Below are 13,477 nucleotides of genomic sequence, written 5' to 3' on the forward strand. Positions count from 1 at the left end.
TATTTATGCATCATAAGTCACATGAATATGAATGTTAAGAAGATGAAATGACCTACAGTATCAGTGATGAAATTATTAATTGTGTTTTACAATTTTTGAAAGTGGCTGTATTATGTACACATGCTACTATATTGATGGGTTGTATGTAAAAGTGCATTTTACTTGTAAAAAGTTATTTATGAACTCAAATACAATAAACAGTATTATTACATGTTTGTGCCCCCAGCCATCCGTTTGTATTCACAAGCTCACTCAGTCCCCATATATACACTTCCATTTGTTCTGTCAACCATTATCTATTGCAACTCTTTTGAACAATGGCACGAGACAGAAACTCCATTTCTGTGCACTAAAAAGTATTTTATTGCGGCTTTGCCAAAGAAGTTTGTCCCATTTTTTTTTTTTTTTTTTAATTTACGAGATTGAATCACCGAAGTGATTTTTACAAGTGAAAAGCAGTAGAGTCGTAAAACAAAAAGAATTAAAAGAAGTAAGTTTGCCCCATTTATACGTATGATTTGTGCTTCATTCCGCGACGTGTTTCTGTTCCCACTCCAATAGCCTTGTGAACATATGGCTTAAAACCTGGCCGACTGTGACTACACAATGGCGCGTAGCTACACAAGTAAAGCGTTGGTCTCTGACATGAGAGCAGCCCAATCCTGCGGCAAGCCACTTCTGAGGTTGCTAAATCGAGTACCACTCAAAATGGGGTAATGATAACACCTGCTACAGTGCTTAGAATCTGGAGAGACGTATAGAAGAACACAGTATGCTCATTACGTTTACGCGTCTGGCGCTCCCTGGGGGCAGCACCTGTGGAACGTGATACCCCTGTTCTTGTGAAGCTTCAGGTGAGGCTGTTATAGAGCGAGAGACAATGTGATGAGATGGGAGCGAGACTGAGACTAGAGTCTACTCACTGACAGGCATTAGTTGTAATTGGTTATTTATAACACACTTAATACCCAGAGGTGTCTAAGCGAGGACCCGAGCTCGAACCTGTGTTGCTCCGCATCGTCTTGTTTCCAAGGCGAGCACGTTGCCCCTGAGCTATCCTCCCGGCCTCAGCTACAGGAGTCATAACTGAATCAATGCAGCTGTGGAACATGTGTGGGCGGGATCCCTGCAGCTGACTGGGTTACTTGGACTGGAGGGAAGAGATGAGCGAGACAGATGACGGCCAAAAGTAAAAGAGACAAGGAAGAGGAAATGCACTCTATATTTAAGGCTCGCGAGAGAGCACAGCATAGGCAGAAAAACAGCGCCCCGCAAGGAAGGTGGGGCCAGAAGTGGAAAAGAGATCGAAGGAACAATATCAAGAAGCAGAGCAAGACACAAGAGGAGAGGGACAGATTGAGTCACGCACAGACAGACATATGCATTCATGCCTAAAACAGATGAATCAACAGATAATAAAACCACTGGTATGCGAGTCAAAGGATGGATGGATGGATGGATGGATGGATGGATGGATGGATGGATGGATGGATGGATGGATGGACAGACAGACGATGGTTTGTGGGAAGGATGGGTGGGTTAGATGGATGAATGGATGGATGGATCGATAGAGTGCCGGATCGATAGACGGCCAGATGGACGGTGGGTGGTGGGATGGATAGATGGATGGACGGACAGCAGGCCGGACAGACGAAAGTTGGGTGGTGGGATGGATGGATGGGTTAGATGGATGGAGGGATAGACGCATGGGTGTGTTAGGTGGATGGATGGATAGGTTTGTTAGGTGGATGGATGGGTAGGTGGTTGGGTGGATGGGTGGATGGATAGACGGCTGGACAGATGGTGGGTGTTGGGATGGATGCGTGGGTTAGGTGGATGGGTGAAGGACTAGATGGATGGGTGGATGGATGGGCAGGCAGACGTGAGTTAGGTGGATGGGTGCATGAGATGGTGCATGCCTGTGTGGCTGCATGGACAGGCAAATGGATATAAGAAAAGATATGGAAACCGGGTCTGGTTCTGCAAAGAATGGGATGGATGTATAGGTAGGTTGATGGATGGGTGAAAGGAGGGATGGGCAGACAAATAGCTTGATAGAGTGGTATTTAGTTTTCTGACCCATACATGAATGTGGTGGGAGATATGAAGGCGACATGGACAGGTACACAGAGAGAGGTTAAATATAACTGAGGACTTGGATGGATGGACGGTGGGTGCTGGGATGGATGGATGGACGGGTGGTGGATGGACAGTGTGTGGTGGGATGGATGAATGGGTGGGTTAGGTGGGTAGATGGACGGATGGTTGGGTTAGGTGGATGGATGGTGGTGGGATGGATAGATGGATGGGTTACGTGGGGGGTGGATGGTGGGTTAGGTGGGTGGAGGGATGGATGATGGGTGGATGGATAGATGGATGGATAGATGGACGTGGGTGGGGAGATGGGTGGGTGGAGGGATGGATGGGCGGGTTAGCTGGATGGATGGGTGAGTTAGGTGAATGGATGGTGGGTGGAGGGAGGGATGGCTAGGTGGGTTAGGTGGAGGGATGGATGGATACTTGGATTAGGTGGATGGATGGATGATGAATGCACAGTGGGTGAAGGGATGAGTGGGTTGGATGGATGGATAGATGGACAGGCGAACATGGGTTATGAGGATGGATGGATGCGATGGTGTATGCCTGAGTGACTGTATGGACAGGCAAATGGATGCAACAAAAGATATCAGAACAGGGGCTGGTCATGCAAGAATGGGATGGACGTATACGTAGGTTGATGGGAGGAAGGATGGGTGAAAGGAGGGATGGGCAGACAAATAGCTTGATGGAGTGATATTGAGTGTTCTGACCCATACATGAATGTGGTCGGATATATGAAGGCGACATGGACAGGTACACAGAGACAGATTGAATATAACTGAGGAATTGGATGGATGGGTGGGTGGATGGATGGATGGACAGACCGACAGATGGGAGAGTGGATGGATGGACGGACAGATGGGAGGGTGGCTGGATGGATGGACCGACGGATCAATGGATGGACAAATGGGAGGGTAGATGGATGGACGAACAGATGGGTGGATGGATGGACTGGACAGATGAGAGAGTGACTGGATGTATGGATGGACGGGAAGATGGATGAACATATGGGAGGGTGGCTGGGTGGATGGACAGATGGGAGGATGGCTGGATGAATGAATGGATGGATGGACGGATGGACGGACAGATGGGAGGGTAGCTGGATGGATAGATGTTGGATGGGCAGAACTGGTAAAAGGTATAATTGTAGAAGGGATTTAATATACATGTTGATGCTTAAAGTGACATGCTGAAATATTGTCTTACAACCCGATACTGTGCATGCTTAAAAGCTAGGCGCACAACTCACATAGTCTCTTTAAAATGTGGGATAAATTGTTCTTTTAGCGTGAATAAATAAAGGCTATATACACAATAGATACATTGGATAAAAAGTCTCTAGGAGCAGTCCAGTGGGCATGCCGGTCACTCGCAACAGCGGCAGAGGTTTCTGTCTTCAATATTTTCTAAAATAACAAATGTGCCTTTTTAGCACCGTCTGTTCAACAAAGTTGCCGATTCTTCCGTACTGGTGTTTTTTGTCGTGTAAGGGCCAGGAAAAAACGTGTTCAAGTCTACAACCATTTTTATCATCCCCAAATTTAAATAAATGGTCAGAGGGGCAGAGGTTACCTGACATGGACTCTAGCCCTTGCACCAGTCTGGGGTCAGGGAGGCAAACAAGGCAGGGATTTCCTCTGAGAATACACCAATAACCTGTCCGTGTTTGCTGCCTGCCATTCTCGTGCCTCGGGAACTTCATTGTCAGGGATTGGCTGTTGCTAGGGACGTGCGTGACGTCCTCGTGCCTCGGGAACATCATTGTCAGTGATTGGCTGTTGCCAGGCACGTCCGTGACGTCCTCGTGCCTCGGGAACTTCATTGTCAGGGATTGGCTGTTGCCAGGGACGTGCGTGACGTCCTCGTGCTTCCGGAACTTCATTGTCAGGGATTGGCTGTTGCTATAGCAGAGCGTGACGTCCTCGTGCGTTGCGTTCTAAGAGATCCAGCATGTTGCTCAGAATTCAGAATGGTGCAGAAGCAGCGGGAAATCCATGGACCGGGATCTTTCAAGGATGACAAGTTCGTAGGCAAGAGGCTCGGGGTGGGGGGCGAGGGGGCAACCACTGGGACCAGCCTGCCCACAACAGACCAGAGGAGGTGGAAGAGATGTGCAAAAGTTCAGAGATGGGGGGGTTCATGGTGAGATTATTTCCCCAGACAAGTCACCCTGATTTTCTGTTTGGAAAATTGAACTACAGTTCCCAGACAGCCCATCAGGGCAGGGGTTATCCATCTAGCACTGAAGACTTTACCCTTCCAAGGTTGGGCCGTGATTCAGGCATGTGTGGTCTCTCTTCACCCATTTTCAGAGAGGTGGAAAGCTAAACTGTCCTCTGCATTCTGTTGACCATTGGCCTGTCACTTGTCGAGGCCTACTCCAAGTCAATGGAGATGCAACGACATTGCTTGACTCTGGTGATTCTTTTCTTCTTGGTGGGCGGCTGCAGCTCTGGGCAATTGAGCGTCACTGTCATGGTGGTGAACTTCTTGGGCTTGCAGAAGGAGCAGGACTGGAAGGAGCCTTCCTCCCGGCGGACATGTCTGGGTATGTAGAAGGAGTTGCACTGGCCGTAGCAGAAGCGGTTCAGGATGGTGCGGCTGTTGCAGCCTTCCTCGTGGATGGTCTGCTTCAGCGGTTGGGTCTTACACCAGTCCCGCTTAAGGTACTTGCGCTCAGTGACGTGAAGGGCTTCCTGGCTGGACTCCAGCACCTCCTCGGCAGGCATGGCTGTGCCTTTTCCTCGCCCCCGCGCCCGGCCACCTGGGGGCTGCTGCTGGGTCTGCTCAGAGTCATTGGGCTGTGCCTTGTCGGGTGGTGGGATGGCTCCCTGAGACCCTCGTGTTTTCTTTTCTCCCTCTGCCACAGGGAGCATCAGCCCGTAGAGCAGGAGAAGGGCGCCAACTGCGTAGACCAATCGAAACATCCTATGAAAAAATAGAAGAAAAGACAAGAGCATTTAACATAGTGCCAAGAATCTGAATTAAATATAGCTTGCTTAGTTGGGCACACATTTCAGGATACAATCAGCGCCTTAATATAGTTTGAAAACATTGGTTAACTACAAGGATTGAATGTTGATTAAAAGATGCACAGGAATGGTTCAGTAGACTAATTCAGTTAAAATTCAAAATTCAGATTTGCAAAAATGGTAAAATGGACACACACTGAAATCGACAGAGCGGCATGACAGTAGGAAACAGACAAATAACTTTTTTTTCTAGATTTCAGGTTGTGCTGCTGCTTAGCAACTTTCAATCAAAGTTTCACAGTTGTCTCCCGCTTCTATAGTACATATCTACAAACTTTTTTGTCTGTTTTGTTCCATGGGTGTTTTACTGTTTTCAATATTTCGTTTCTGTTAAGTAAAAAATGATAAAAATGATACCGAATATTTTTCCACATTGTGAGAGTAGTGAATATCTCTATTGACCCAGACATGGTCATCTCTCTACCATCAACCTCTAAGTGCACTGCGATCAAGCCGACAAGCATGGATAAGGAGACACCCCAATGGCAAAAAAACCAAACTCAACCTCACAAGTCCAAAAACAAGCAAAAAAAGTGGCCCCAATCAAGCCAATTCAAGATCACTTGGCCGCCAAAGCAAAGGCTGCTTGTGAGAAGCCGAAGTCTACACTGCAAAATTGCGGCATTGGGTTAGAAATAAAGTGTGCAAGTCCAACTGATATGTAGTATTGGGTCCGAAAAAAGGTTGCAAGTTCCTCTGACAAGTGACTTCCTAATCAAGACTGTGGAGGCTAAAAAAATCACACAAATCCGTGGGTTCAAATTGGGATGAGCCAAAAGATCCTCAGTTGTGGAGTCCAGTTATGGAAGAAGGAGTGGTGGAAGCGACGGAAAATCTGCAAAGGTCAATAGGGATCCAATCGGCCTCGTTACAAGATAGTTCCACCCATTGTGCTAACAGGTCTCTTTGAACGAATGGTGAGGTGGGTTGGATGGCAGGAAATCTCAGCCACCTTTGACTGTTCTTGGCACCTAGTGTCGTAATAATCAGCAGAATACCTAGTCGCACTTGGTTCTTGAATTTGTACTTAAAAAGGAGAGCTAATAGTATTGAATCGCTCAAACGTTGTTTGAGGCTGATTATTATTAAAGACATTGAATTGGTGGATTGTTTTGATCCATTAACAACGGATATTGTTGCCATTCAAAGTGCATCAAGAGTAGTGTCTACGGAGACTGCGCGAGCCGCCGATGAGGAGCTAAACGCTCCAGCTCCCGGCAGCTGCCAACATTCTGGCAAAATCCTACCCCCCCCCCCACCCCGGAGTCAGTGGCCCCCAACCAAGGGTACCAGTAGGCAGCGGAACACCCTGGGAAGCTGACCACCGCAAGTCCGACAAAAATCAGAGCGGTTAAAGCAGCGAACAGGCTGTGAGCCCCTCGCTGACCGACAGCTGCCATCTTGCAGCCAGGAGGCTGGCGGACACATGCACTGGCCCCGCAAGCCCCCTGAAGGTGATCCGAGGCTGCATGCCACCCGTGGGGGCACCTGCAGCACACGAGACACACCACAGGGGTGGCGGAGCCACCTGCGGCGACACAGGGGACCTGGGTTCCGGCCCTGCTGCATACGCCTCGCACGGCACAAGGCTTCCTTCTCCCCTCCGCCCCCCTACAAGAGTGCCAACCGGAGGGTGGGGCACAGCTTAGGAGAGTGAGGCTCTCCCCAGGAGGACCCCACCACGACTGGGGGTGGCAAGCGGATTGCCCCCAACACCACCTGGACAACAGACGCCAGCAGAGCCGACACTCGCCAGGGTCCTGGAGGCTGGGACCAACCACACTGCACTGGAGGTGAGGCACTCCCCTTTGGATGGTCCCCCCCTCTCTTCTGTTCCCTACTCCACTGGCACCCCGAGGCCACAGGGCCGCGCCACCTGAGCGGACCTACCGGGACACACCGCGGCTAAGCGAGGGCATTCAGCCCACCCACCACTCACGGGCCCCAGCACCCAAGCAGTGCCCAGGCAGGACCCCAGGCTGCATGCAGAGGGGGGTAACGGCAGTAACTGAAAACGCGCCGGTAAAGACCCACATATCCCACGCACCACTGGACATGTGCCGACCCCCGCCTCAAGGCCAATTACAGAACGGCAGACTGCGGGCTGGGCCCATAGGGAATCCGCGCCTCAGAAGAAACAGCACCTCAAGGCCCTGCAGCACTGGAAGTGACCTGGGCACATCTCCACCAGGCCAGAGAAGCAGAGAGGAACCCACAGTAAGAAACCTACTCCTTCTGTTGCAAACGAACCAGGGGAGTCCATTACCCCTCCACCCCTTGACCCAGAGCCTGGGAAAGGGCAGAGGAGACCGACAGCTCAATATCCTGCGGACAAAACTGCGCAGACACCTGCAACACCCCAAGGGGCCCCCGCAGAGGCCTTAACCACATTGGATTACCCCCAGCAGCAGCTGCCCCAAGCGCAGTAAACAGACTGCACGGACACTTGCCCCAGAGGGGCAACAACTCAAACAGCCCTACCAATCTGACCAGTCCAGGCCTGCACTCGATACAAGACCCTTAGGGCCCCAGGAATAACCTCTGCATAAAAGGTCCACAGGACGAAGGAGCGGGGCATCCTCTCCCCCGATCCAACACCCAAACACATGGACAAGGTCAAGTGGCAAACCCTCTAAAGCAAAATTGACCTATACACAGTGGGCGCCATGCAAGGGCCCTCTGCCCAGGCCCCAGAGAGAGACGAAGCGGTGACGGAAGACCCTACCATCTCACTGACAGATGTCATGAAGGCCATTAGAGAGTCGAGATCATCACTAGAGGGGAAAATAGGTGGCCTATCAACGGAGCTCTCGTTCCTACGCCAAGACCTCCATAAAGTAACTGCGAGAGTGGGAGAGACGGAGGAGAGGATCTCCAACACGGAGGACATAGTGAAGCAGATGGAAGAGTACCTGGCCACCATCACCCAAAAGGTGTCCCATCTGGAAAACAGGGCTGAGGACAGCAAGGGACGAGCCAGACGCAACAACATCTGGATCCTTGGGATCCCGGAAAAGGAGGAAGGACCCAGTGCCAAACTCCCTGGAAGACTGGCTGACCGATGTGTTTGCCCCGAAGACATTTTTCAAATTCTTCTCCATCGAGCGCGCCCACAAAGTCCCGTCGGGATGCCCAATACCGGGAGCACTGCCGCGAACAATTATTGCAAAACTGATGGACTTTCGCAACAGAGATGCCATCCTCCAAATGGCTTGAGCAACCGGACCAATCACCTACAATGGCCACCGAGTTGGCTTTTACCCTGATTACACCAGGGAAGTCCAGAAAGCCAGGCAGTCTTTCGACTCGGTTAAGAAAAAAGCTACACTCGCTATCTATAAAATATGCACTCTTCTTCCCAGCACTTCTGAAGGTACACCACAGTGGCACCACCCACCTGTTCTACTCGCCAAAAAAGCATGGGATTGGCTGGGGACCCAAATCCTGAATGAACCGGGACAGCAACGCTCCCCACGGGGTCCCCTGTCCCAAAAAACCAGGGTGGATCACTCACCACGCAACCCGACACGCCGGATCAAAACTTACCTAGGCCCCTATGGGAAGGCGAGAAAGGCGCAGAGAAAGGATGAGGGCATACGGCAGAGATACGGACAGTGAAACACTGCCAGCGACTCAGGAGGACAACGACCATATGGCTGCCGAGGAAAGACACTAAGTCTCACGAACAGACGAAGCGAGCACTTCGTAACATCAACGATTTCCAAAGAAGTTTTATAGTTTAAGTTCAATGTTTAGGCGACGGGTGCTTCCAGTTGGGGGGGGGGGAGAAGAGGGGGGGAGTTTGACGGGTGTTGGCAACCAAAACCACAGAACAAGATGGCAGGACATCCATCCCTTCCGACGCAGAAAACACAAGCACTCCACCTGCTGGGTACGAGACGCCCACAATACCCAATCTCAAGTCATACAGCTACAGGGCAGCCCTCAGACATCCCCCTGCAAGAGATAAAATCGGCTACTCCAGGCTTATACTGCGTTCCCACTGGCAGCGATGGACCCAGGTACGGGAGACATCAAACAGTTGAGAAACCACAACACACGGACCAAGAGGCTACCAGACAAGGGATCCTCTTAGATGCCTCAAAACGAGACCCACGCATCCAGGACGAACACCAATAAACTGTCCCTATGGACCTGGAATGTCAACGGCCTAGGCTCCTGCGTGAAACGTCGACTGGTGCTCCAATACCTCATTCGATACTCACCAGATATAGCCCTCCTCACGGAAACCCACTTGATTGGAACCGACAACGTCTTCTTCAGAAGGTCCAATTACCCGCATACATACTAAGCGGGGTTCACAAAAGGCGCCAGGGGCACGATGATACTCATCCACAAACTGGTACCCCTACAGGTCAGGAAAGTGCGGACCAACCCCCGTGGCCGATTTGTAGTGCTAGTCACCGACATCTGGGGAGAATGATGGGGCCTAATTGCGGCATACGCTCCCCCCACACTCACAAAGGAACTCCTTGCCGAACTACAGAACGTACTGTTGGAAGAAGAGGTGGACCTGTGGGCCCTCGGGGGGGGACTTCAACAAAGTGATGGAGGTCACCACCGATAGATCTCACAGAAGAGCCGGAACCCGACATGCCCCGACCGCTCTATACACTTTTGCCGAGACACTGGGAATGTCTGACACCTGGAGATCACTACATGATACTGATGCCGGATTCTCGTTCTACTCCAATGCACACAAAAAATTCTTGAAAATTGACTATACCTTCATCCCACAGGCTTGTATCTGCTGAGTTTCTGGCAAGAGGCATTTCAGACCACTCCCCGCTCCTTATAACCTGGCGCCTGAACACTTTCCACCTGAGGCTTCCCAAAATTGCAGAAGAACTAGAGAAAAAGACCACCGAATACTTTGAAACAAATGAAGGCTCAGTGGAATGCCCAATCTCGGTATGGGAGGCGTATAAAACAGTCTTCTGTGGAGAAGTCATCTCTGCGGTGTTGGCCCATCGCAAACGACGCACCCAAAAGATCGTGGACGCCAAAAAACGAGTATCTGAATGTGAGGAACAATTCCTCGCGCAAGGAACCCAAACCACAAAGGAGGCCCTGATAACGGCTCAGCAACATGGCCCTGGCAACATAGCCCTGGATAATGCACAGACAGCTCATCGACTGGTTCGAAGCCAAATCTACAAGAAAGGAGACAAGGCAAATAAAACCCTAGCCTGGCTGGAGAGACGCAAACAAACAAAAGGGTACGTGAGGACTATCCAATCACCTGAGGGGGAACTACTAGCTGCAGACTCTGACATAGCAGAAGCATTCGCCATCTTTTACGAAAAACTCTACACCCCACCCATAAGGAACCCCACACCCACTCCTTCTAAATTCCTTGACCGCATCGAGGTCCCGAGACTCTCAGCACAACAAGCAGACCTCCTAGATGCCGATATTACTGAAAATGAAGTGCAAGAGGCGCTTGCACAGCTTTTAACCCGGAAAGACCATGGGCCCCAATGGTTTCCCAGTGGAGACCTGGAAATGCCTGTTTGGGAGAATTCTCTGTTAAGGCTAATTTCCCAAACCTAGTGAGTCCCCCAGCAGCTTTGCTGGATTTTTGGGGTTTATTTCTTTCTCCTGCTAAGAGTGAGACTCTTTTTCTCCCACTCCTAGACATGATTTGAGATATCCTTTGACTTTGTAATGTGTTTTATGGGCTATGGGGTCTTTTACTCCATAGGGTTTCATGTGGTTTTTGGTAAGTGTGTTACACAGCACCCTCAGTGCAGTAACACAGGGGTGTCATAGTGACCCCCAAAACATAGACTCCATACCCTGGGACTGACTACTGTCTCCCAGGGCATGTAAAGTCACCATTGACTTTACTAGTCTTAAATTGGGAACAGAAACAGTACAAACCATCATACTTTGGAAGTACTGGTAGGGGTAATTAGATTTCCCCTGGGTCTGTTTTTCAAGGGGGCACTGTGCAGTCCCCCCTCGTCGAGTTTCTGGCTGGTGGCAGTGGTTACCACGCGAAATATTCCACTGGAATATTTCCTATGGGATTTTCCCATTCAATTTATACGGACCACTTTTTGGTGCAATGTTAAAGAGACCGCCGGGTTATTTATTTAATATTTATATTCCCCCGTTGGGTCTTTTTGTCAGGACTCGGTTTTAAAATGGCGTTTGTGTTCGCCTCTGTAACTCCAACCCAAGTCGAGGCCTTTGTTCCACTTTTTGGCGGGCTTCTCCACAGAAGCCTCCAAAAGTGGTGCCACTCTGTCTGGGTCTACAGGATGTGTGGGAGGGGGGTTTAGGCACCCTGGACTGAGTTGCCTCGGCAACTCAAGTTGCACTCTTGTGTGATTGGCCCAGTGGTGAGCCGCCCGGCTCACCACTTAGCATGTTTGAGTGACAGCTAGGACTGATGAATGGGGGTTTTCTGCATAAAAGCAGGGCTTTGGGGACTGGAACTTCAGAAGTCGCCACAGGACCAAAGAATCCGAAGAGGGAGACGCTGAGTTGACCAGCAACGACGACACCACCGGTGGAGCCCTGCTGAGCCGTCTCACCACTTCCCAACGACAGAGAAGATCTTCACCCCGGAGAGTCTTCTTCCTCTGAGCTGGTGGGGATAACCAGTTCGCCCTCTTTTTTGCCTTCCTGGATCGTCTCGTGGTCGAATCGCCCGTGCCAAGCACTCCTGCGACCATATAGCCACGCTTCAACACTACCGCGAATAAAAGGGTAGTACCTTTTAACCGGGAAACTCCACGGCTTTTTTCTTCCCTGGCAGTGCAACGACCGCCAGCTTTCCTCCACGTCGAGATCTTCTCTTCCCCTGGACGACACACTGACTTGCAACCGCTGGCAGGAACAACTACCCCCGCTGGAGCTTTCTCACCATTTCCGGTACTGAGTCCCGCCTGGTCTCCCTTGCAACAGACTGTTCAAGGTGTCCTGTAAATCCTTGACTTTCTATCCTGGGGTGACTTGGGACCTACTAACTAACTTTTCCTGACTTGATCCAACCCTTTTTGAACTCTTTGCAAAGACTCTTTAAAAGTACTATTCAACTGTGTGATCTTGGACACATTCAACCTTGCTCTCTCCAAGAGTGGGCCTGGCCTATGACTTTCTTGCTCCTCAGTAGATTCTGACTTGCTCTGATTCTCCTAAAGTGTTGGTATTGTGTATTTTCCTAATTCTGCCTTTTTCCCTCCCTTTTTCATTAACTTATTGGAGTGCCATCTTAGGTTAAGCGCTCACCTCTGTCTGAAAATAAGTGGTGTTTTAACTAAGACTTGTTCAATAAGTGATCAGGGATGTATATATATTAACAGTGACTGTGTTTGAGCTTGCTTGCCATATTAGTGTTATTGTATTTTACAAAGTGTGTTTTTAAATAAATAATTATATACTTTTATACCCAAGCTCTGGTCAGTGTTTGCTTGTGCTACTGTATTTTGGTACCTATCTTATATACTTTATATACTGTCTAACTCTTCTTGAGAGAAGTCAGGCTGCTCAGCCACAGCTACCAGGTAAATCTGGGTGGTACAGACTGCTACCAATTGGTTTTACTGCCAACACCTGTAGTCCTAAGCCTTTTGCAGTGGTCCCTAAGGGAACTGCGCAGGTTTCTGCCTAACAGCCTCGGCACCATGCTAACTGGACACATGCACCTCATGTTTCTCCGAAGTAAAGAACAAGGCGCACTCCCCCTAGACCTCAGAAGAGCGTGCATAGTGGTCATACCTAAAGCGGGAAGCCGCCAGAAGAATGTGCCTCCTACCGCCCCATCTCGCTGATCAATGGAGAGGCCAAAGTCCTCACCAAGGTACTGGCAAATAGACTGCTCAAGGTGATTGAGTCCCTTGTCCACCCAGATCAATGTGGATTCATGCCCAACAAGTCCACCCGCATGAACCTACGTAGAGTCCAACTTGCCCTTGACAGGGCCCCAGAGATACCGTGTCCACTGGCCCTCCTGGCGGTCAATTTCGAGAAGGCATTTAATTCAGTCAGGTGGGAGGCCCTGTGGGAAATCATGGCCTGGATGAATTTTGGGCGAGACTTCACCTCCTGGGTTAGACTCCTATACGCATCCCCAGAGGCAACCGTAAGGGTAAATGGCAAGACCTCTAGACTGTTTCCACTGGGTCGCGGGACCAGACAGGGCTGGCCCTTCTCTCCCCTCCTATTCTTGCTAGCTATTGAGCCACTAGCAATTAAACTCTGATCGGATAAAAACTGGTCCAGATTCACCTGGCCAGGGGGAGGAGAGGATCAGCTTTCGCTCTACGCAGACGACCTCCTCATATACCTTAGCAATCCTCTCACCTCATGTCTGA

The 13,477-nt window shown here is 50.2% G+C and overlaps 1 protein-coding gene across 1 annotated transcript in view; it reads right to left on the reverse strand.

Moving 5' to 3' along the window:
- Positions 1–339: 339 nt before the first annotated feature.
- GREM1 (gremlin 1, DAN family BMP antagonist) overlaps positions 340–13,477 on the reverse strand; it is a 134,771-nt gene continuing 121,633 nt past the window's right edge. Inside the window, exon 2 of the mRNA XM_069638557.1 lies at positions 340–5,028. Coding sequence (XP_069494658.1) covers positions 4,476–5,027 — 552 coding nt within the window. The 5' untranslated portion in view covers position 5,028 and the 3' untranslated portion in view covers positions 340–4,475. The remainder of the gene's footprint in view (positions 5,029–13,477) is intronic.

Source organism: Ambystoma mexicanum, chromosome 14, assembly GCF_040938575.1.
Source record: "Ambystoma mexicanum isolate Mex_15411 chromosome 14, UKY_AmexF1_1, whole genome shotgun sequence".
In the NCBI taxonomy this organism is placed as follows: Eukaryota; Metazoa; Chordata; class Amphibia; order Caudata; family Ambystomatidae; genus Ambystoma; species Ambystoma mexicanum.